Source organism: Bombina bombina, chromosome 7 (assembly GCF_027579735.1).
Source record: "Bombina bombina isolate aBomBom1 chromosome 7, aBomBom1.pri, whole genome shotgun sequence".
Lineage (NCBI taxonomy): Eukaryota > Metazoa > Chordata > Amphibia > Anura > Bombinatoridae > Bombina > Bombina bombina.
The window spans coordinates 286,161,452-286,187,529 of record NC_069505.1 but is presented as its reverse complement, the minus strand read 5'-3'; the positions used below and the strand labels follow the sequence as shown (position 1 = coordinate 286,187,529).

Below are 26,078 nucleotides of genomic sequence, written 5' to 3'. Positions count from 1 at the left end.
AGAGGCGGAAAAATATAGGCAGGTTGAAAACTCCAAGGAAGTGACAATGTATCCATTGTTTCCGCCTGAGGATCCCTGGACATGGATAGGTACCTGGGAAGTTACTTGTTTAGATGAGATGCCATCAGAACTATTTCTGGAAGCCCCTACATCTGAACAATTTGAAAAAACACATCTGGGTGAAGAGACCGCTCTCCTGGATGTAAGGTCTGATGAGTGAAATAATCTGTTTCCCAATTGTCTATACCTGGGATATGGACCGCATAAATTAGACAGGAGCTGGATTCCGCCCAAGCAAGTATCCGAGATACTTCTTTCATAGCCTGAAGACTGAGTCCCACCCTGATGATTGACATACGCCACAGTTGTGACATTGTCTGTCTGAAAACCAATAAAAGTCTCTCTCTTCAATAGAAGCCAAAACTGAAAAGCTCTGAGAATCGCAACGAATTACAAAATATTGATTGGTAATCTCGCCTCTTGAGATTTCCAAACCCCTTATGCTGTCAGAGATCCCCAGACAGCTTCCCAACCTAAAAGACTCACATCTGTTGTGATCACGGTCCAGGTTGGATGAACTAAAGAGACCCGTAGAACTATACGATGGTGATCTAACCACCAAGTCAGAGATAGTTGAATATTGAGATTCAAGGATATTAGATGTGATATCCTAGAATAATCCCTGCACCATAAATTCAGCATAAAAAACTGGAGAGGTCTCATATGAAAACAAGCACAGGGAAACGAGTCCGATGCTGCAGTCATGAGACCTAAAACTTCCATGCAAATAGCTACTGAAGGAAATAGAGACAGAAGGTTCCAACAAGCTGAACCCAATAAAAATTGTCTCTTGTCTGTTAGATTGCGTCGATGTCTTTGTCTCTATCTGGAAACCTAAAAAAGGCGACCCTTATCCGAGGAATCAAGGAACTTTCTTGATAAAATGAACCTCCAACCGTGTCTTTGAAAGAACAACAGAAGTTGAATCATATGAAATTCTGCAGAACGAAAAGACTGAGCAAGTACCAAGATATCGTCCAAAAAAGGAAACAACGAGAACCTTTGAAAAGATTCCTAGAGCTGTTGGTAGGCCAGCAACAAAATGGTAATGCTTGTCTAAAAAAAGAGAATCTCAGAAAATGAAAATAATCTGAATGAAACAGAATATGAAGATATGCATTCTATAAGTCTACTTATACTTACTGAAAAAAGGCAGAATAGACCTTATAATCACCATTCTGAAAGATGGTACTCTTACAAAAGATTTTCTTTCTTTGGGACAATGAATAGTTCTGAATAAAACCCCAGACCCCGTTCCTGAAACGGAACTGGTATGAATACCCCAGATAACTCCAGGTCTGAAACACACTTCACGAAACTCTGAGCCTTTACTGGGATTGCTGGAATATGTGAGAGAGAGAAAAGACTTCTCACAGGCGGATTTACACCGCATCCAATTCTGTACCCCTGAGAAACAATATTCTGAATCTAAGGAGTTTGGACCGAACTGAACCAAACAAGTTTAGAAAAATCTTAACCTGCCCCCTACAGGCTAAGCTGAAATAAGGGCCACACCTTCATGCGAATTTGGGGGCTGGCTTAGATCTCTTAAATGAATGAATTCATTCCATTTTGAAGAAAGCTTCCAATTAGAAACATATTACTTGGGGAAGAATTAGGTTTCTGTTACTTATTAAGAACAAAAAATGGTTATAAGCTTAAGTTTTACCCTTAGAACTTAATCTTGAGGCAAAAAAACTCCCTTCCCCACAGTAACAGTTGAAAGTATTGAATCCAACGGTGAACCAAATAATTTATTACCTTGGAAGGAAAGAAAATAGAAATCTGGATTTAGAAATCAAATCAGCATTCCAAAATTGAAACCACAAAGTTCTTCTAGCTAAAATAGCTAAAGACATAGATTTAACCTCAATTTTGATAATATCAAAAAAATGGCATTACAAATGAAATTATTAGCATGTTGAATCAAGTTAATAATGCTAAACAAATCATAATCCGATACTTGTTGCGCTAAAGTTTCCAACCAAAAGAGAGGAAACAGCTGCAACATAAGCCAAAGAAATTGCAGGCCTAAGAAAAAGACCTGAAAATAAATAAATTTTCCTTAGATAAGATACAAGTTTCCCATCTAAAGGATCTTTAAAATAAATACTATTTTCCATAGGAGATAGCCCCATTAACTTTGGAGATCTTTAATTCCTTCTTTAAGGTTTTAAAGATTGTATTCTCCAGTTAGTTTGGAGTTTTGGGAAAAGAAGTACCAGGCCTATTCTATTCCCTAGTATTAGGAACTGGAAAAAAAAAACCTCTGAAGCAACCACAGGAGGTTAATAAACAGAATCTAAATGTTAACTAGCCTTAAAAACAAAAGAACTAGTCTCCTCAATATCCAATATAATCAACACTTTTTCAACAAAGAACGAATGTACTCCATTAAAATTAAAAAAAAGTAGATTTGTTAGTGTCAATATCTGAAGAAGGATCTTCTGAATTAGATAAATCCTCATCAGAGAAGGATAATTCAGTATGTTGTCGGTCATTTGAAAATGTATCAATTAAATGAGAAGTTTAAAAAAGACCTTTACATTTTATTAGAAGGCGGAATGGCAGACAAAGCCTTCAGAATAGAATCAGAAAAATATTCTTATAAATTCCCAGGTATATCTTGTACATTAGATGTTAAAAGAATAGCAATAGACAATGCATTAATACTGATGAACATTTTCTCTGCATGTAAAAGTTTATCATGATAACTTATTACAAACCACAGCTAAAGATAAAATTTATAACATTAAAATGAACTTAGCTTTGGTAGGACTGATATCAGTCAGCAGGAATCCAACAGTGTTTTCTGATACAGGAACAGTTTTGAGATATCTTGCAAATGTAAGAGAAAAAACATATAAAGCAAAATATCAATTTCCTTATATGACAGTTTCAGGAATGGGAAAGAAATGCAAACAAAATAGGCCTCTGGAAACCAGAAGCAAAAAGAAATGAAGTCTCAAATAATGTCAAAAAGTTTGGCGCCAAGTATAACGCCCACAACTGACAAAATATTTTTTGGTGCAAAAAACGTCTGCAGCAAACACGAGCGTCATAGATGACGCAACCTCGTGAAAAAACTCGGCGCCAACTAAGATGCCGGAAATGACAAATTTACATCAACAAACGTAATTCTCGCGCCAAGAATGACGCAATAAATTATAGCATTTTGCTCTCTCGCGAGCCTAATACAGCCCGCAATTTAGAAAAAAAGTCAATTTTGAAAAACTTCAGGTAAGAAAAACTTTTTATTTATTTATTTATTTTTAAATGCATTTCCCAAATATGAAACTGACAGTCTGCAAAAAGGAAATATACTGATAAACCTGAATCATGGCAAATATAAGTAGAAACATATATTAGAACTTTAAACATAAAGTGCCAAACCATAGCTAAGAGTGTCTTAAATAAAAGAAACATAATTACCAAAAGACACTCATCTACATAAAGCAGATAGCCAAACCAGTACTGAAACGAGAATCAGCAGAGGAAATTGTATATAAGAGTACAGTATATCGTTGATCTGAAAAGGGAGGTTGGAGATGAATCTCTACGACAGAGAACCTATGAAATAGATCCCCGTTAGGATGACCATTGTATTCAATAGATACTCCCTTCACATCCCTCTAACATTCACTGTACTCTGAGAGGAATCGGGCTTCAAAATGCTGAGAAGTGCATGTCAACGTAGAAATCTAGCACAAACTTACTTCACCACCTCCATAGGAGGCAAAGTTTGTGAAACTGAATTGTGGGTGTGGTGAGGGGTGTATTTATAGGCATTTTGAGGTTTGGGAAACTTTGCCCCTCCTGGTAGGATTGTATATCCCATATGTCACTAGCTCATGGACTCTTGCCAATTACATGAAAGAAATTTGATAACAGCAGTAAATTAGAAAGTTGTTTAAAATTGCATGCTCTATCTGAATCACAAAAGAAAAAAATTTGGGTTCAGTGTCCCTTTAAACAACAAAACGCATCTTAGTCTCCAATAAATATGATGCTAACACGACTGCACAAGACAGTAAGAGCTACGGCAGGGTTATTAGTTCCTTGCATACTGCGAGAACTAAAACTCAAACCCGACCCATCCCCTTCAGTGACATTGCCTATCGTGCCCATCAGCAATGTGAATAGTACCTACATTTTTAGCTAAATAAATGAGGTTATGCTGCAAACACCATCTACTGTAAGGGCACAACTATCTACAGCCTCTCTTACTGCTACAGTGCTCTGCCCACTCAAATCATGCCAGAAGGGGGAACGTTTCACAGTTCACAGATATTTCCACAAAAGCACAGAACATACAAAGAGTCCTCTACAAACAGCAGTAGCTCCTTCTAAGATGGGTTTGTAAATAGCAGATAATTCTTGTCTGAACATGGGGTTTGTACAGGTCATTTCAGGTGCAAATATACTGCTCTAGGCACAGATCTCTACTAACACTATTAAGCGGATAGTTTTCCAATAATTATCTGGATATGCTAAGAGTGGAGGCAACTGAACAAACCGTTCTGATGAGCTCTCTTGCTGGTCACTTTGTTAATCAGAAAAGTGACCAACCATTATCTAATCCCATTTTTGCTCTCAGGCACTGACCTAATGTTATGAAACTAAATCTCAATAAAGTATTAGCTGATTTTCAGCAGACAGACATTGTGCCTTCAATAAACCAGGTGTATTCTAAGCAGAATGAAGTTGTGATGGGGCAAAATTAACCAACACCCTAGACAGTAGTTGCTTTTAGGGAAGAATTAAATACAATTTACCTGGTCCAGCTCACACAACAATCTCTGCTGCATGTTTTGGACTTCATCCATATCCTTGGGGTTACAAGGACCGGAGAATTAATTTTGTTTAAGCGAACAAACTGTTTGTTAATGGCAGCTTAATAGAGGCGCTATGAAAAACACCTCCCATGGTGTCTAAAGCCAGGAACAGGTATAACCTGGCCGATCACGTCAATAAGAGTGAAACATTGTGATGGAAATCTCAAAAATAAAATTGACCAGGAGCGTCTAGAACTAATGGAAGAAAGGGTTTTGTGCATGGAATGTGGTAATGACTTGGAACTAGCCCACCTCACATTGGGTAGAGAACTAAAGGCCCATCACTGTAATGACTTACTGCCATGTGCACTCAGATATTCAGTTATAAATCTCTACAAAAGGTGTGTTGCGATTTAAGCTACAAATGTATCTCCAACTTTCGTCCTGCACTCACCTGTGTATAAATACTGTAGTATAGAGCCAAACGCAGCTGGGTTTATCTGAAATAAAAAAACAGATTATTCAGCGTACAGCAGAGGGCCAGTCAGTGCTTCTGCCAGAATAATGGTCAGAACAGAAAGGACAAAACCTTTAAAATGAGTTAGTTCTTAGAAAAATCACAAGTGTTTTAGATTATACCAGTCTCACCAGCGGGTGTTTCAGAGCAATGACTTTCTTTCCTTTCCACTTGGTCTCAAACATTTCTGCAAAGTACGGGCTGCGTGCACTGAGGACACATCTGTGCGCACCAAAAGACTCCCCATGCACTATGAAGGTGGTATCACTACTGAATTCCTGCTCCAGGAGTCTACAAAGGGTAAAGTAAGGAACAGAGAAACTATGCACATTACTTGTTCTACTGATACCAGAGCCAAAAACAAACACCTTGTATTTCCCAATGACTCCCTCCCCGTACACGCACCTCTGCAGGAAATCATCGTAGTAATCTCTCTGCATACATCTGGAAGTGACCTGTTTGTACTCCTTCAGCACCCTGCGAATGGTGTCATTCAGAGCTCCATATAAACAACGCTCGCCATCAAACGTGTTCACCTCACACTTAGCGCCTGATAAATGAATGGATGGTGATGTCATGTGAGACCACTAGACTGTCAGAAATCTATTAACAGGGCAGTTCAAAGTTACAGTTTCCTGGCAGAAAAACTTATATAACTATTCAGAAGAAAATTAAAAAAACAAACAAAAAAAAACAACATTTTATACACACACAAAATTTCCAATACAGCAGTATCAGTGCACCCAATCCCAGGCTGTACAGTAGCCAACTTACTGAGCACAGTGAAATAGTAGCTTCCCAATATGAACTAGTGCTAATTAATGCAAAGAGAACAAAATATTATTTATATTACTATCATCATCAGCTTTTCTTTACTTTCTGCGATGAGATTTTTTTTAGTGAAAATTTTTCTGCAGGTCATTTTTAAATAAATTTTGATTTTAAATTAGACAGTTACACTAAGGCACCAGTTTAATTGCAATGTGTTGGATAACTGAAGAATTAAGCAATATTTTATGTTTTATAATATAGTGCAGTAGATGAAAATTGCATTGCAAATTCACTGCAAAAAAGACATTTTAAAATGTCTCTAATAAATCCTTTTCTCTTGATCTAACATAGAAATGTAGTAATAAAAAGATGCAGTGCTCTTACATTCAGAATAAACAGCTTTGCAGACTGGGAAAGGCTAAGGGGCGGGTTTGAAAAAAATCTCAGAGCCAGTCAACAAGCAATATGCTACTGCATATTTGACTGTTCATTTAAAGCAGCAGTTTGCCCTGGATACACTGTGTTAAGGAAAATTTACACAGTGCAGCCAGAGCACAGCTCTGTTTGAAGAGAACTGTCTAATGTGGAGCAGCACTACAAAGTTCAAGCGCTAACAGTTCCTGCATGTGTCCTGTTCTTTCTGCAGACATGCTGCATTTTCTGCGATGACATCTCACATCACTGTATGTTCTGCCTTGGGGATCATCATCAATAATAATAATAATTATTATTATAATTAAACAAATATGATTATTTTTTTTATGTTATGCGTTGAAAGATGTCTGAGATTTTTTACCAATAACAAAGTGCGTGTTTGAAACATTTAATTTAACATGCCCTAGGGCTGCAGCTAACGATTATTTTCATCATCGATTAATCAGCTGCTTATTTTTTCGATTAATCGACTAATTGGATAAAACAAATTAATTACATTTTCCCTGTATTTAAAATAAAATCCACATACTGAGTGTAACAAATATAAAACTTCAGACTAAAACTTTACATTAACACAACTGTTTGTCCAAATTTTAAGCAGCAGAGCACATTTTTATAATAATTAGTCTAACTCTAATTCTACCTCTTTTCAAAAAATTTGTGGTTTTGTTTTGCTCATCACTGTTTATAACATTCTGTTATTCACTCTTTTAGAAAATTTGCATTGAAAAGACAACTATTTTCATTATCGATTATATCGATTAGTTGTTGCAGCTCTATGCTTGATTTAAAATTTCACATTTTTTCTTTTGTGATTCAGATAGAGCATGCAATTTTAAGCAACTTTCTAATTTACTCCTATTATCAAATTTTTCATTCTCTTTATTTGAAATGCAAGAATGTAAGTTTAAATGCAGGCCCATTTTTGGTGAACAACCTGGGTTATTTTTGCCGATTGGTGGATAAATTCATCCACCAATAAACAAGTGCTGTCCAGTAATCTGAACCAAAAAAAAAAAAAAAAAAAGCTTAGATGCCTTTTTCAAATAAAGATAGCAAGGGAACAAAGAAAAATTGATAATAGGAGTAAATTAGAAAGTTGCATGCTCTATCTGAATCACGAAAGAAAAATAAATTGGGTTTACTGTCCCTCTAAAAAAATATATATATTTTCTCATACACAAAAAAAAAATCTAACTACAAAAAAAAATTGAAAGCTTAAAAGGCAGTTTATTTAAAATGAAACTTTCATGATTCAGAACAACTTTCCAATTTACTTTTATCATCAATTTCGCTTTGTTCTCTTAGTATTATTTTTTAAAAGCTAAACCTAGGTAGGATCATGTGCTGATTTCTAAGCACTTGAGGGCAGCCTCTTAGTGCATTTTGACAGTTCTTCAGAGCTATATAATGCTACTTTATGTGTGCCATATAGATAACATTGTGCTCACGCATGTGGAGTTACCTAGGAGTCATCACTGATTGGCTAAAATGCAAGTCAGTCAAAAGAACTGAGATAAGGGGGCAGTCTGCAGAGGCTTAGATACAAGCTAATCACAGAGGTAAAAAGTATATTATAAGTGAGCTAAGGAGCAGTCTGCAGAGGTTTAGATACAAGGTAATCACAGAGGTAAAAAGTATATTAATATACTGTAACTGAAATAAGGTGCAGTCTGCAGAGGCTTAGATATAAGCTAATCACAGAGGTAAAAAACAAAATTTATGCTTACCTGATAAATTTCTCTCTTTTGCGATTTACAGAGTCCACGGTTTCATCCTTACTTGTGGGATATTATCCTTCCTAACAGGAAGTGGCAAAGAGAGCACCCACAGCAGAGCTGTCTATATAGCTCCCCCCTTAACTCTACCCCCCAGTCATTCGACCGAAGGCCAAGGAAGAAAAAGGAGAAACTATAAGGTGCAGAGGTGACTGAAGTTTTCAATAAAAAAAAAATACTATCTGTCTTGAATAGACAGGGCGGGCCGTGAACTCGGTACATCGCAAAAGAAAGAAATATATCAGGAAAGCATAAATTTTGTTTTCTTTTGCAGGATGTACAGAGTCCACGGTTTCATCCTTACTTGTGGGATACCAATACCAAAGCTTTAGGACATGGATGAAGGGAGGGACAAGACAGGAACCTAAACGGAAGGCACCACTGCTTGCAAAACCTCTCCCAAAAATAGCCTCCGAAGAAACAAAAAGTATCAAATTTGGAAAATTTGGAAAATGTATGAAGCGAAGACCAAGTCGCAGCCTTACAAATTTGTTCAACAGAAGCATCATTTTTAAAAGCCCATGTGGAAGCCACCGCTCTAGTGGAGTGAGCTGTAATTCTTTCAGGAGGCTGCTGTCCATCAGTCTCATAAGCCAAACGGATGATGCTTTTCAGCCAAAAGGAAAGAGGTAGCCATAGCCTTTTGACCTCTACGCTTTCCAGAATAGACAACAAAGAAGGATGTTTGACGAAAATCTTTGGTTGCCTGCAAATAAAACTTCAATGCACGAACCACGTCCAAGTTGTGCAACAGACGTTCCTTCTTAGGAGGAGGATTAGGACACAAAGAAGGAACAACAATTTCCTGATTGATATTTCTGTTAGTAACAACCTTAGGGAAGGACCCCGGTTTGGTACGCAAAACCACCTTATCAGCATGGAAAACAAGATAAGGCGAATCACATTGTAACGCAGATAGTTCAGAAACTCTTCGAGCTGAAGAGATAGCAAATAGAAACAGAACTTTCCAAGATAAAAGCTTAATATCTATGGAATGCATGGGTTCAAACGGAACCCCCTGGAGAACTTTAAGAACTAAATTTAGACTCCATGGCGGAGCAACAGGTTTAAACACAGGCTTGATTCTAACTAAAGCCTGACAGAAAGCCCGAACATCTGGGACATCTGCCAGACGCTTGCGCAATGGAATAGACAAATCAGATATCTGTCCTTTTAAGGAACTAGCTGACAAACCTTTCTCCAATCCCTCTTGGAGAAAGGACAAAATCCTAGGAATCCTGATCTTACTCCATGAGTAACCTTTGGATTCGCACCAAAAAAGATATTTACGCCATATCTTATGATAGATTTTCCTGGTGACAGGCTTTTGAGCCTGAATCAAGGTATCTATGACCGACTCAGAGAAACCCCGCTTAGATAAAATCAAGCGTTCAATCTCAAAGCAGTCAGTTGCAGAGAAATTAGATTTGGATGCTTGAACGGACCTTGAATCAACAGGTCCTGCCTCAGTGGCAGAGACCATGGTGGCAGAGATGACATGTCCACCAGGTCTGCATACCAAGTCCTGCGTGGCCACGCAGGTGCTATCAAAATCACCAAAGCTCTCTCCTCTTTGATTCTGGCAATCAGACGCGGAAGGAGAGGGAATGGTGGAAACACATAAGCCAGGTTGAACGACCAGGGTACTGCTAGAGCATCTATCAGTACTGCCTGAGGATCCCTTGACCTGGACCCGTAACGAGGAAGTTTGGCGTTCTGACGAGACGCCATCAGATCCAATTCTGGTGTTCCCCATAACTGAACCAGTTGAGCAAACACCTCCGGGTGAAGTTCCCACTCCCCCGGATGAAAATTCTGACGACTTAGAAAATCCGCCTCCCAGTTCTCTACCCCTGGGATATAGATTGCTGACATATGGCAAGAGTGAGTCTCTGCCCATCGGATTATCTTGGATACTTCTATCATCGCTAAGGAACTCCTTGTTCCCCCCTGATGATTGATATAAGCCACAGTCCTGATGTTGTCCGACTAAAATCTGATGAATCTGGCCGAAGCCAGCTGAGGCCACGCCTGAAGAGCATTGAATATCGCTCTTAATTCCAGAATATTTAATCGGTAGGAGGGCCTCCTCCTGAGTCCACAAACCCTGTGCTTTCAGGGAATTCCAGACTACACCCCAGCCCAGTAGGCTGGCGTCCGTCGTCACTATAACCCCCGCTGGCCTGCGGAAACACATTCCCTGGGACAGGTGATCCCGTGACAACCACCAAAGAAGAGAATCTCTGGTCTCCTGATCCAGATTTATCTGAGGAGATAAATCTGCATAATCCCCATTCCACTGTCTGAGCATGCATAGTTGCAGTGGTCTGATATGTAAGCGAGCAAACGGAACTATGTCCATTGCCGCTACCATTAGTCCGATTACCTCCATTCCATTCCTCGGCCGACAGTGGCTCAGTGTATGAAGAGCTTGGCAGGTGGCTAGAATCTTTGATTTCCTGACCTCCGTCAGAAATATCTTCATGTCCCCCGAGTCTATCAGAGTCCCTAGGAATGAAACTCTTGTGAGAAGGGAAAGAGAACTCTTTTTACATTCACCTTCCACCCATGAGATCTTAGAAAGGCCAACACGAAGTCTGTGTAAGACTTGGCTAGTTGGAAAGTCGACGCTTGAATTAGAATGTCGTCAAGATAAGGCACCACTACTATGCCCCGTAGCCTTAGGACCGCCAGAAGGGACCCTAGCACCTTTGTGAAAATTCTGGGAGCCGTGGCCAACCTGAAGGGAAGAGCTACAAACTGGTAATGCTTGTCCAGAAAGGCAAACCTGAGGAATTGGTGATGATCTTTGTGGATGGGAATGTGTAGATACGCATCCTTTAAGTCCATGTTGATCATTTATTGACCCTCCTGGATCGTTGGTAAAATAGTCCGAATGGTCTCCATCTTGAAGGATGGGACTCTGAGGAATTGGTTTAGGATCTTGAGATCTAGGATTGGTCTGAAGGTTCACTCTTTTTTGGGAACCACAAACAGATTAGAGTAGACCCCTGCCCCTGCTCTGTTTTTGGAACTGGGCAGATCACTCCCATGGTAAAGAGATCTTCTACACAGCGTAAGAACGCCTCTCTTTGTCTGGTTTACAGACAATTGAGAAAGATGGAATCTCCCCCTTGGAGGAAAATCTTTGAAATCTAGAAGATACCCCTGGGTTACGATTTCTAAAGCCCAGGAGTCCTGAACGTCTCTTGCCCAAGCCTGAGCAAAGAGAGAAAGTCTGCCCCCTACTAGATCTGCTCCCGGATCGGGGGCTACCCCTTCATGCTGTCTTGGTAGCAGCAGCAGGCTTCTTGGCCTGTTTACCTTTGTTCCAAGCCTGGTTAGGTTTCCAGACTGGCTTGGATTGAGCAAAGTTCCCCTCTTGCCTTGCAGCAGGGGAAGAGGAAGCGGGACCACCTTTGAAGTTTCAAAAGGAACGAAAATTATTTTGTTTGGTCCTCATCTTATTTGACTTATCCTGAGGGAGGGCATGACCCTTCCCTCCAGTGATATCTGAAATTATCTCTTTCAGTTCAGGCCCGAATAGGGCCTTACCCTTGAAAGGGATTGTCAAAAGCTTAGATTTTGATGACACATCAGCCGACCAGGACTTAAGCCATAACGCTCTATGCGCTAAAATGGCAAAACCTGAATTCTTTGCCGCTAATTTAGCCAGATGAAAAGCGGCGTCTGTAATGAAAGAATTAGCTAGCTTAAGAGCCCTAATTCTATCCAGAATATCATCTAATGGGGTCTCCACCTGAAGAGCCTCTTCCAGAGCCTCGAACCAAAAGGCAGCTGCAGTGGTTACAGGAACAATGCACGCTATAGGCTGGAGAAGAAAACCCTGATGAACAAAAATTCTCTTTAGGAGACCCTCTAATTTTTTATCCATAGGATCTTTGAAAGCACTGTCCTCAATAGGTATAGTTGTACGCTTAGCCAGAGTAGAAATAGCTCCCCCCACCTTATGGACCGTCTGCCACGAGTCCCGCATGGTGTCGGATATGGGAAACATCTTCTTAAAAATAGGAGGGGGAGCGAACGGAATACCTGGTCTATCCCACTACTTAGTAACAAAGTCCGAAATCCTCTTAGGGACCGGAAAAACATCAGTGTAGACAGGAACCTCTAAATATTTGTCCATTTTACACAATTTCTCTGGAACTACAATAGGGTCACAATCATCCAGAGTCGCTAAAACCTCCCTGAGCAATAAGCAGAGGTGTTCTAGGTTAAATTTAAATGCCGTCATATCTGAATCTGTCTGAGGGAACATCTTTCCTGAATCAGAAATCTCTCCCTCAGACAGCAAATCCCTCACCCCTATCTCTGAACATTGTGAGGGTACATCGGATACGGCTACTAAAGCGTCAGAAAGCTCAGCATTTGTTCTTAACCCAGAGCTACTGCGCTTTCTTTGCAACCCAGGCAGTTTAGATAAAACCTCTGTGAGGGTAGAATGCATAACTGTGGCCATATCTTGCAAGGTGAAAGAATTAGACGCACTAGAGGTACTCGGCGTCTCTTGTGCGGGCGTTACTGGTTGTGACACTTGGGGAGAACTAGATGTCATAACCCGATTTCCTTCTGTCTGAGAATCATCCAATGCCAAACTCTTATAAGTCAAAATATGCTGTTTGCAATTTATAGACATATCAGTACATGTGGGACACATTCTAAGAGGGGGTACCACAGTGGCTTCTAAACATATTGAGCAAGGAGTATCCTCAATGTCAGACTTGTTGAACAGGCTAGTAATGAGACAAGCAAGCTTGGAAAACACTTTATTCAGTGAAAAAACAATAATTATCAAAAACGGTACTGTGCCTTTAAGAGAAAGAAAAAAAAAAAAGGCATACACAAACTGCAAAACTGCTTAAAAATACCTCAAATTTTTACAGTAGATTCCACAAGCTTTAGGAAGATTGCACCACAAGTAAATTAAGCAATTAACCCCCAAATATGCAAACCGGATTGACAAGTGTAAAAAAAAACGGCAAAAACCCTGTCAGCACCTTGCCACAGCTCTGCTGTGGCGCCTACCTGCCCCTAGGGATTGGTAATGAGGGAATAAAGCTTTGATTTGGCCCAAGAAGTTCACCAGGACCCTCCTGTGTGGTAGCTTGCTGCTTGTCAGGAGAAATTAACTGCGCAACCGAGGCGCAAAATTAGGCCCCGCCCATCTCACGATGTTACTAAGGCCTCCAAAAAAAAAAACACACCAAGCGTTTTACCAGCCATGTGGGTTCTAAAAACCCCATTAAAGGATTATAAACAGCACTTTCCAAAACACACAACCGTTTGTTAATAGCATTCAAACTGAGTGTCAACCAAAATTTAGCCCTTTATGCAAGCTTAGTAATGCTCCTATAAGTCTAGGATTACTGCTTACCCTTACACTCATGGGGATACTGTCAGCCTTTCTGAAATATCACAGTCTCTCCAGAAAAAAAAAATGACTGAACATACCTCATTGCTGTATAGCAACAAACCGTTCCTCACACTGAAGTTTTCCTGTACTCCTCAGCCTCTGTGGGAACAGCAGTGGACCTTAGTTACAAATGCTAAGATCATCATCCTCTAGGCAGAAATTTTCATCAATCTCCTGCCTGAGAGTAAATAGTACACACCGGTACCATTTAAAAATAACAAACTCTTGCTTGAAGAAAAAATAAAAACTAACAGTTTATCACCTCTTTCACTTTACCCTTCCTGCTTAGAGCCGGCAAAGAGAATGACTGGGGGTGGAGTTAAGGGGGGAGCTATATAGACAGCTCTGCTGTGGGTGTTCTCTTTGCCACTTACTTGTGGGATATTATCCTTTCTAACAGGAAGGATGAAACCGTGGACTTGGTACATCTTGCAAAAGAAAGTATATTATTATAAGTGAGATAAGGAGCAGTCTGCAGAGGTTTAGATACAATGTAATCACAGAGGTAAAAAGTATATTAATATACTGTAACTGAAATAAGGGGCAGTCTGCAGAGGCTTAGATACCGTTGTTGCCGATTACTTCAGGAACAAAACCTGTCAGAAGGGCTAAAAACTAGATATAGAACCATAGATGAATGCACATTACATTTTGTCTGTGTATATGTCCATCTGTGTGTACCAAGCAGCAAACAGACAACCTACTTACACAAACAGTACCGCTCCGCTAGTGAATAAAATCCCACCCTAAAGGCACAATTACACTCTTACCATTAGCTAGAAGGTAGCGCACAAGCTCTTCATGCCCACAGAGACAGGCATAGTACCTTTGGAGATAAAGTAGAACATTGTTAAATGAAATACAAACTTGCTTTAAAATTTTTCTTGCTTCTACGAGCTGCTAAGAATATAAAGTAAATCTGTGTAATAAAGTGACACCTTGTTTTGCTATAAATGAACTGTCATAAGCAGATACGTCCCTGGCACTGGCTACCGTTCTGTCATATAACATTTCCTAAGTACAAGTGACCTACAGCAGCTCACTTTGGTTATTTCCCCAATCTCACCAGACCCTGTGTTATCTTAGGAAGCCTATTCAAGAGCTGAGAGTCATGGGAGCTTTACTTAACTGGCTTTGTAGAGCAGCGCAGGAACTGGAGAGGCCGAAGGAGACTGTTAGTGAATATGTTACTGTCAATAGCGCAGACACCGCAAATTAAAGTGCCCCTGTTTTTAATCGAAATTTTAAAAACCGGGCACTTTAGCATCAAAATTTACATTCACTTTACTGATCTGCTGGGCTTGGGAAATATACAACTTTTAGCGTAAGTAAAGATCCCTAGGGTGCCCCAGAAACATTCTTGATAGACCCTAGATTCATTAAATGTGAAGCAGCCTCCCCTGTCTCACCATCTCCTTTGTTATTTCAATAAATTTGTTCACAAAGAACAGAGATGAGCAGATGTAGTGAAATACTGCACATAAAACGATGTGGGAGGTTGGAGACAGCTTAAAGGGATAGGAAAGTCAAAATTATACTTGAATGATTCATAGAGAGAATGTATATTTAAGACACTTAAAGGGACATGAAATCCACATTTTTTCTTTCATGATTTAGAAAGAGAATGCAATTTTAAACATCTTTCTAATTTACTTCTATTATCTAATTCGTTTTATTGTCGATATACTTTGCTGAAAAGCATATCTAGATATGCTCACTAGCTGCTGATTGGTTGCTGCACATAGAAGCCCCTTGTCAGATGTGTTTTCGGGCTGGGAGTTAGTTGCCGATTGGTGGCCGCACATATATGCCCCTTGTCAGATGTGTTTTTCGGCTAGCTCTGAGTAGTCCATTGCTGCTAATTCAACAAAGGATTCAAAGAGAATGAAGCTAATTAGCTAAAAGAATGTCTGAATCATGAACGAAAATAAAATTGGGTTTTGTGCCCCTTTAAATACCAAATCTGTAGGTTCAGTACTGATCCGGCTTGCAGCAAAGATACACTCCTGTGGGATCCTTTGTTTTTCCTATGGTACATAACGAATACACTACGTTTTTTTATTATTATTTTAAAGAATATGAAACCCAAACATTTTCTTTTGTGACTCAGACAGAACAAACCATTTTTTAAAAGTTTCCAATTTACTTCTATTTGCTTTGTTGCCATTATATTTCAGTTGAAGAGACACCTAGGTAGCATCTGGAGAACTATGTGGCAGGAAATAGTGCTGCCATATAGTGTTCCAGAAATGTGCCGGCTCCTAAGCTTACGTCCCTGCTTTTCAACAAAAGATACCAAGAGAATGAAGAAAGAATAAAATGATAATAGAATTAAATAGTGGTTTACAATTACTACTCTGTCTGAATCATGAAAGAAAGATTTACGGTTTCTTATCTGTTAAATAAAAAAAGAGATGAAGACAAAACAAAACAGGGAGCAGAAAAAGTTGACATGCAAAATTATTATTCGATTTTAAAGTGAATGTAAATTTTGATGCTAAAGTTCCCGGTTTTTAAAATGCGATTAAAAACAGGGGCACTTTAATTCATCAAAATTTACATTTCACTCGTGCTGTGAAAAAAACAAAAACACTTACCTTTTAATCTTGACAGCTGCTCCAGCTTCCTCCGCCTGTCGCAAAGCCTCTTCCTGGGTCTAAAATGAGGAATCCGGCTTCCTCCAATCACGGTGTTGAATCAGACACTGATTCCCCAGGGGGAAGCCGTGATTGGAGGATGATCGATCCATCATTTCTGATGTCAGAAATGGCTTGCCACAACCGGGGGAAGCTGGAGCGGCTGTCAAGTTTAAAGGTAAGTTTTTTTTCACAACAGGAGTGAAATGTAAATTTTGATGAATTAAAGTGCCCCTGTTTTTAATCGAATTTTTAAAAAACCAAGCACTTTAGCATCAAAATTTACATTAACTTTAACCCTTTCATGACAGGGTCAATTTGTCTACAGCAGAACAACATTCCGATGTAGACAAATTGAAATTCTGCGATTGCGAGATTTCAATGGATGGAATCGGGTCAGAGGGGCGTCCCTGTGACGTTAGGCACGCCCTCCAGACCGCGATCGTATCCTGGAAGCGCCATTGGCTTCAGGACAGCCAAATGGCTAGGATGTTCTATTCCGTCTTAACGGCGCAAAAGCCCGGCCAGGACGGAATAGAACGTCTTAACGGCCTTAAAAGGTTAACAAATAAATCAGCAAACAGATCGCATGTAGTGGCATTTTATTTTATATAATTATCCAAATGTTTCAGATCAAACATCCCTAAGATAAAGAGGATTTTTCATAAATTTCTCTATAAACAAAATTATAAAAAAAAAAACCACACACACAAAAAGGACAACATGGGGTATAACACATAACCTAACCAGATTCTCATCACACACTTGTTTACTTCTGTCCCTAATTGTCCACAGCAAAGGAATTAATGTAAACAAAATGTAAAAAGCTTTTCAAGGAGTGTGTCCAGTGACTGCAGCACAATGCCACTACTGTTGTATCTCTAGTAATAACAAGTGGGACTAAAATATAAAGAGATCTGTAAAACAGCTTTGCAATATACAGTCATCTATTGAACCTGTTTTTGCTTTAATTCCCTTTAAAGGGACAATGTACCCAAACAGCTGATGGATTCATTGTATTTAAAGATGCTGCAGGAACTTATTTTCAAATGGATTGGTCTCCGCCTCTCACCCAATGAGTTACACAACTTTTCTAAGGAGGATACTGCAGTATTCATATTTCAGTACTGGTGGTGGTTACAACAAACAAAGCTATTTCATATAACAAAATAAAGGTAAAGGAGCTCTTTGTTAACAAGTCAATACACTCCAGCAGGTAAAATGGATCACTGAGAACGCATTAATGGGGGGACATTTACAGTAAACAGTCCCTTTAACTAAACTTTTACAGCAAGATTAAATGCTGGGTTTTTAAGTCCCTTTTATTATTAGTTTAGTGTCATTAATATTCTGTGGTGCATTTGTTTAATGTGAGTTTAGTTCTGCCTGTAAGAGAGGGACAAGCTAAATAAACTACTACACTACATGCTCTAACCACAGGGGGCGCTGCTACTAATTTTCTTTATATAAGAATGTCAGAGCGGTGTCATTAGCCCATGGGGGCTCTCCTCGCGCTCTGCCCAGCAGTAATATACAATACTGACCGTCACAATCCTGCAGAGACACTTACAGGGGTGTGCTGTCCCACTTATCACGTACATTCAGTTCCACGTCTCTCTGCTCCACAAGGTGTCTGCAGATAAAAGAGAGAGCACTGCAGATAAGTGACAGCAGCAGGGGAGGGGTCAGGGAACATTCAGCAGAGTATTTCATGTCACAGGTCTGGCCTCGCTCCAAAACATCACCGGAGAGAAAAAAAAAAAAAAAAAACTAACATCAGATGTCACCTATCACAAGACAGTGACAGTCAGCAACCACAACTTGGCACTGAGTTCGTTATGGATGGGCTCAGTCCTGCTAGTGACAAAGTGCCCTTATGAAGTGACATGTTTATGGGCTCAAACCCTGCTAGTGACAAAGTGCACTAATGACAGTGACATGTTTGTGGGCTCAGTCCCTGCTAGTGGCAAGGTTCACTAATGACAGTGACATGTTTGTGGGCTCAGTTCCTGCTAGTGAAAAAGTGCGCTGATGACAGTGACATGTTTGTGGGCTCAGTCCCTGCTAGTGACAAAATGCACTAATGACAGTGACATGTTTGTGGGCTCAGTCCCTGTAAGTGACAAAGTGCACTAATGACAGTAACATGTTTGTGGGCTCAGTCCCTGTAAGTGACAAAGTGCACTAATGACAGTAACATGTTTGTGGGCTCAGTCCCTGCTAGTGGCAAAGTGCACTAATGACAGTGACATGTTTGTGGGCTCAGTTCCTGCTAATGACAAAGTGCACTAATGACAGTAACATGTTTGTGGGCTCAGTCCCTGCTAGTGGCAAAGTGCACTAATGACAGTGACATGTTTGTGGGCTCAGTTCCTGCTAATGACAAAGTGCACTAATGACAGTGACATGTTTGTGGGCTCAGTTCCTGCTAATGACAAAGTGCACTAATGACAGTAACATGTTTGTGGGCTCAGTCCCTGCTAGTGGCAAAGTGCACTAATGACAGTGACATGTTTGTGGGCTCAGTTCCTGCTAATGACAAAGTGCACTAATGACAGTAACATGTTTGTGGGCTCAGTCCCTGCTAGTGGCAAAGTGCACTAATGACAGTGACATGTTTGTGGGCTCAGTTCCTGCTAATGACAAAGTGCACTAATGACAGTAACATGTTTGTGGGCTCAGTCCCTGCTAGTGACAAAGTGCACTTATGACAGTGACGTGTGTGGGCTCAGTCCCTGTAAGTGAGAAAGTGCACTAATGACAGTGACATGTGTGTGGGCTCAGTCCCTGCTAGTGGCAAAGTGCACTAATGACAGTGACATGTTTGTGGGCTCAGTCCCTGCTAGTGACAAAGTGCACTTATGACAGTGACATGTTTGTGGGCTCAGTTCCTGCTAGTGACAAAGTGCACTAATGGCAGTGACATGTTTGTGGGCTCAGTTCCTGCTAGTGACAAAGTGCACTAATGGCAGTGACATGTTTGTGGGCTCAGTCCCTGCTAGTGACAAAGTGCACTAATGACAGTGACATGTTTGTGGGCTCAGTTCCTGCTAGTGACAAAGTGCACTAATGACAGTGACATGTTTGTGGGCTCAGTTCCTGCTAGTGACAAAGTGCAGGAATGACAATAACATGTTTGTGGGCTCAGTTCCTGCTAATGACAAAGTGCACTAATGACAGTGACATGTTTGTGGGCTCAGTCCCTGCTAGTGACAAAGTGCACTAATGACAATAACATGTTTGTGGGCTCAGTCCCTGCTACCGCTACAGTCATTTTGAGAAAAATCTGCCCTACCTGGTCAACTGTAAGTGCTGTAAAGTGAAAGCATCTAGGAGCAACAGCGGCCCAGCCACAAACTTGTAGACTATGCAAACTCACAGAGCAGAGTCCCTGAGTGCTGAAGCATATAGCGAGTTAAAAAATCACACTTTACTATCTGGTAGACTGATGGAAGAATCTGGGTGTGGTGGATGCCAGAACGCTACCTACAAGAAGGCATAGTACCTACTGTAAAGTATGGTGGAGGAGGCGTAATGGTCTGGGATTGCTTAAAGAGTTTTGAGCTAGGCTACTTCCTTTCAATGAAGGGCTGTACAGGAAACAAAGACATTTTAGACGGGATGGAGTGGAATGACTGCAATTCAGACCTTGTCTAACATTGGTGTCTAAACTCACAAATGCCCTTTTGGCTTAATGGGCACAAATTCACACAAACTTCAAAATCTTGTGGCAAGTCTTCCCAGACGAGAGTTACAGCTGTTGTAGCTAAAAGGGGAAACAAACTCCATATAAATGTCCATGGTTTTGTAAAGGGGTGACCAACAAGCTTGTATAGGTGTGATGTTCAGGTGTCCATATACTGTATGTGTTTAGGGGATTTCTGGTGGGGCAAACAAGGAGCTACAACACAAAAGAGACCTCTGGAGGGGAGACAATGGGTACCTTACAATCTTACATATATCTGGACAAGTTTAGTAAACAATCTGTGTTTAATAAGCATAAATGTAAATGCCGCCCTTAAAGGGCCACTAAACCCCAAATCTTTCTTTCATGATTCAGATTGAGAATACAAATTTAAACAACATTACAATTTACTTCTATTATTTATTTTGGTTCATTTTTTAGATATCCTTAGTTGAAGAAAAAGCAATGCACATGAGTGAGCCAATCACACAAGGCTTCTATGTGAAGCAACCAATCAGCAGCTACTGAGCATATCTAGATATGCTTTTCAGCAAAGAATATCAAGAGAATAAAACAAATGAGATAATAGAAGTAAATTAGAAAGATGTTTAAAATTGCATTCTCTTTCTAAATCATGAAATAAAAAAGTGGGTTTCATGTCCCTTTAAGGCTACTAAAATATTGCTCTACTGGTGGTCCCCCCCCCCCCTTTCAGTCCCGACATGCTCTCTTCCCCTCCTATTTCCCAGGCCACTCATTTGTGCTAACCTCCCCCCATTATGTCTCAATCCTTTCACACACATGCTCTCCTCTCCCTCTTATTTCTTGGTCGTTTAGCCGTCTCTGTAATTGTTAGTGACTCCCCCTGGCAGCCTACCTCACTCAGGATCCCCCAAATATCTCCCTCACTAGCTCTCACTCAGGACACCCCCCATATGTTTCCCTCACTAACTTTCACTCAGGACTCCCCAACTGTCTCTCTCACTGACTCCCTCACTAACTGTCACTGACCCCCAACTGTCTCCCTCACTAACCCCCCAACTGTCTCTCTCACTGACTCCCCTGTCTCCTCACTAACACTCAGTGACACCCAAATGTCTCCCTCACTAACTCTCACTCAGGATGCCCCCCCCAACTGTCTCCCTCACTAACCCCCCAACTGTCTCTCTCACTGACTCCCCTGTCTCCTCACTAACACTCAGTGACACCCAAATGTCTCCCTCACTAACTCTCACTCAGGATGCCCCCCCCCCCAACTGTCTCCCTCACTAACTCTCACTAAGGGGACCCCCCCCACACTGTCTCCCTCACTAACTCTCACTAAGGACCCCCCCAACTGTCTCCCTCACTAACTCTCACTCAGGACCCCCCCCCCAACTGTCTCCTTCGCTAACTCTCACTCAGGACCCCCCCAAAACAGTCTCCTTCACTAAATCTCCCTCATGACCCCCCAAAACTATCTCCCTCACTAACTCTCACTCAGGACCCCCTCTCCCAACAACTCTCACTAAGGACCCCCCAACTGTCTCCCTCACTAACTCTCACTCAGGACCCCCCCTACTGTCTCCCTCACTAACTCTCACTCAGGACCCCCCCTACTGTCTCCCTCACTAACCCCTCAACTGTCTCTCTCACTAACTCTCAGTGACCCCCAACTGTCTCCCTCACTAACTCTCAGTGACCCCCAACTGTCTCCCTCACTAACTCTCAGTGACCCCCCAACTGTCTCCCTCACTAACTCTCACTCAGGACCCCCCCCAACTGTCTCCCTCATTAACTCTCACTCAGGACCCCCCCCCAACTGTCTCCCTTACTTATTCTCACTCAGGACCCCCCCCCACAACTGTCTCCCTCACTTATTCTCACTCAGGACCCCTCCCACCCAATTGTCTCCCTCACTAACTCTCACTCAGGACCCCCCCCAACTGTCTCCCTCACTAACCCCCCAACTGTCTCTCTCACTGACTCCCCTGTCTCCTCACTAACCCTCAGTGACACCCAAATGTCTCCCTCACTAACTCTCACTAAGGACCCCCCCCACACTGTCTCCCTCACTAACTCTCACTAAGGACCCCCCCACACTGTCTCCCTCACTAACTCTCACTAAGGACCCCCCAACTGTCTCCCTCACTAACTCTCACTCAGGACCCCCCCAAAACAGTCTCCTTCACTAAATCTCACTCATGACCCCCCAAAACTATCTCCCTCACTAACTCTCACTCAGGACCCCCCCCCCAACTGTCTCCCTCACTAACTCTCACTCAGGACCCCCCCCCCCAACTGTCTCCCTCACTAACTCTCACTCAGGACCCCCCCCCCAACTGTCTCCCTCACTAACTCTCACTCAGGACCCCCCCAACTGTCTCCCTCACTAACTCTCACTCAGGACCCCCCCAACTGTCTCCCTCACTAACTCTCACTCAGGACCCCCCCTACTGTCTCCCTCACTAACTCTCACTCAGGACCCCCCCTACTGTCTCCCTCACTAACTCTCACTCAGGACCCCCCCTACTGTCTCCCTCACTAACTCTCACTCAGGACCCCCCTACTGTCTCCCTCACTAACCCCTCAACTGTCTCTCTCACTAACTCTCAGTGACCCCCAACTGTCTCCCTCACTAACTCTCAGTGACCCCCAACTGTCTCCCTCACTAACTCTCAGTGACCCCCCAACTGTCTCCCTCACTAACTCTCACTCAGGACCCCCCCCAACTGTCTCCCTCATTAACTCTCACTCAGGACCCCCCCTACTGTCTCCCTCACTAACCCCTCCACCTGTCTCCCTCACTAACTCTCAGTGACCCCCAACTGTCTCCCTCACTAACTCTCAGTGACCCCCAACTGTCTCCCTCACTAACTCTCAGTGACCCCCAACTGTCTCCCTCACTAACTCTCAGTGACCCCCAACTGTCTCCCTCACCAACTCTGTGACCCCCAACTGTCTCCCTCACTAACTCTCACTCAGGACCTCCCCCCAACTGTCTCCCTCACTAGCTCTCAGTGACCCCCAACTGTCTCCCTCACTAACTCTCACTCAGGACCTCCCTACAACTGTCTCCCTCACTAACTCTCACTCAGGACCTCCCCCCAACTGTCTCACTCACTCTCACTCAGGAGCCCCCCCAAAACTGTCTCCCACACTAACTCTCACTCAGGACCCCCCTACTGTCTCCCTCACTTATTCTCACTCAGGACCCCTCCCACCCAATTGTCTCCCTCACTAACTCTCACTCAGGACCCCCCCCAACTGTCTCCCTCAATAACCCCCCAACTGTCTCTCTCACTGACTCCCCTGTCTCCTCACTAACCCTCAGTGACACCCAAATGTCTCCCTCACTAACTCTCACTCAGGACGCCCCCCCAACTGTCTCCCTCACTAACTCTCACTAAGGACCCCCCCACACACTGTCTCCCTCACTAACTCTCACTAAGGACCCCCCCCACACTGTCTCCCTCACTAACTCTCACTAAGGACCCCCCCACACTGTCTCCCTCACTAACTCTCACTAAGGACCCCCCCACACTGTCTCCCTCACTAACTCTCACTCAGGACCCCCCCCCCCCAAAACAGTCTCCCTCGCTAACTCTCACTCAGGACCCCCCCAAAACATTCTCCTTCACTAAATCTCACTCATGACCCCCCAAAACTATCTCCCTCACTAACTCTCACTCAGGACCCCCCCCAACTGTCTCCCTCACTAACTCTCACTCAGGACCCCCCCCCCCCCCAACTGTCTCCCTCACTAACTCTCACTCAGGACCCCCCCCAACTGTCTCCCTCACTAACTCTCACTCAGGACCCCCCCCCCAACTGTCTCCCTCACTAACTCTCACTCAGGACCCCCCCCAACTGTCTCCCTCACTAACTCTCACTCAGGACCCCCCCAAAACATTCTCCTTCACTAAATCTCACTCAGGACCCCCCCAACTGTCTCCCTCACTAACTCTCACTCAGGACCCCCCCAAAACATTCTCCTTCACTAAATCTCACTCATGACCCCCCAAAACTATCTCCCTCACTAACTCTCACTCAGGACCCCCCCCAACTGTCTCCCTCACTAACTCTCACTCAGGACCCCCCCCCCCCCAACTGTCTCCCTCACTAACTCTCACTCAGGACCCCCCCCAACTGTCTCCCTCACTAACTCTCACTCAGGACCCCCCCCCAAATGTCTCCCTCACTAACTCTCACTCAGGACCCCCCCCAACTGTCTCCCTCACTAACTCTCACTCAGGACCCCCCAACTGTCTCCCTCACTAACTCTCACTCAGGACCCCCCTACTGTCTCCCTCACTAACTCTCACTCAGGACCCCCCCTACTGTCTCCCTCACTAACTCTCACTCAGGACCCCCCCCTACTGTCTCCCTCACTAACTCTCACTCAGGACCCCCCCTACTGTCTCCCTCACTAACCCCTCAACTGTCTCTCTCACTAACTCTCAGTGACCCCCAACTGTCTCCCTCACTAACTCTCAGTGACCCCCAACTGTCTCCCTCACTAACTCTCAGTGACCCCCAACTGTCTCCCTCACCAACTCTCAGTGACCCCCAACTGTCTCCCTCACTAACTCTCACTCAGGACCTCCCCACAACTGTCTCCCTCACTAACTCTCACTCAGGACCTCCCCCCAACTGTCTCACTCACTCTCACTCAGGAGCCCCCCCAAAACTGTCTCCCTCACTAACTCTCACTCAGGACCCCCCAAAACTGTCTCCCACACTAACTCTCACTCAGGACCCCCCTACTGTCTCCCTCACTAACCCCTCCAACTGTCTCTCTCACTAACTCCCCTGTCTCCCTCACTAACTCTCAGTGACCCCCAACTGTCTCCCTCACTAACTCTGTGACCCCCAACTGTCTCCCTCACTAACTCTCACTCAGGACCTCCCCCCAACTGTCTCCCTCACTAACTCTCACTCAGGACCTCCCCCCCCAAATGTCTCCCTCACTAACTCCCACTCACGACCCCCCAAAACTGTCTCCCTCACAAAATCTCACTCAGGAACCCCCCAAATGTCTCCCTCAATAACTCTCACTCAGGCCCCCCAACTATCTCCCTCACAAACTCTCACTCAGGACCACCCCAAGTGTCTCCTTAACTCTCACTCAGGCCCCCCAACACTCTCTCTCTCCCCAAGCTGTCTCAGTAAGGGTCTCACCGCACACGGAAGATGTCTCCTTTCCTGCAGCTGCTGAACAGCTCGCTGGTGTCCATGGGCCCGGGCCTGACGATGGGCTTGGCAAGCGGCTCATTGACCCGACGGGTTCTAGGCACAACGAGCGGAAGCACCGGCACTCAGCGGCCGGACCTAGTGATTCTGCAGCTGCGGGACACTCACTAGTACTACCCGGGACACAACCGGAAGCCGCACACTGCACAACGGAGCACCGCCTTGTCACTTACAGGCCCCGCCTACTCACTCTTACTCCCCGCCCACTCACTCAAGGTAGAGCAAATCATATCCAGTGTCACTCACAACCTAGAGCAAATCATACCCAGTGTCACTCATAACCTAGAGCAAATCATACCCAGTGTCACTCATAACCTAGAGCAAATCATACCCAGTGTCACTCATAACCTAGAGCAAATCATACCCAGTGTCAATCACAACCTAGAGCAAATCATACCGAGGGTCACACACAACCTAGAGCAAATCATACCCAGTGTCACTCACAAGCTAGCGCAAATCATATTACCCAGTGTCACTCACAGCCAAGGCTAAACCACGCCAATTCACTTGCATGCTCCTCCCCATCGAATTCTATGGCGACGCCCACTATCAAGTAAGCACGCCCATCCCTCTGGTAGCCACGCCTATTTTCAGGGGTCTCCGCTTTTTTTATAAATAAATTTGACAACTGAGACAAGCCACGCCCAGTCACTGACAAGGACATGTGGAAGGACTCAACATAACACAAGGCTCCACCTCTAGCCACGCCCCTGAAGCTATTATTTCATACGGCTTGTCCCGCGTACTATACAATT

General features: G+C 43.1%; 1 protein-coding gene across 3 annotated transcripts in view; it reads right to left on the bottom strand.

Moving 5' to 3' along the window:
- ABTB1 (ankyrin repeat and BTB domain containing 1) overlaps positions 1–25,827 on the bottom strand; it is a 60,975-nt gene extending 35,148 nt beyond the window's left edge. The window contains exons 1-6 of one of the 3 annotated variants that reach the window (XM_053720822.1): positions 25,252–25,826; positions 17,977–18,039; positions 14,541–14,596; positions 5,758–5,902; positions 5,484–5,643; positions 5,290–5,335 (exon numbers count right to left, since the gene is read on the bottom strand). In XM_053720822.1, the coding sequence (XP_053576797.1) occupies positions 5,290–5,335; positions 5,484–5,643; positions 5,758–5,902; positions 14,541–14,596; positions 17,977–18,039; positions 25,252–25,307 (526 nt within the window). In that variant the 5' untranslated portion in view covers positions 25,308–25,826. Of the gene's footprint in view, positions 1–5,289; positions 5,336–5,483; positions 5,644–5,757; positions 5,903–14,540; positions 14,597–17,950; positions 18,040–25,251 lie in introns of those variants that run through there. The other 2 variants (XM_053720823.1, XM_053720824.1) reach the window with 2 other exon arrangements.
- Positions 25,828–26,078: the final 251 nt, after the last annotated feature.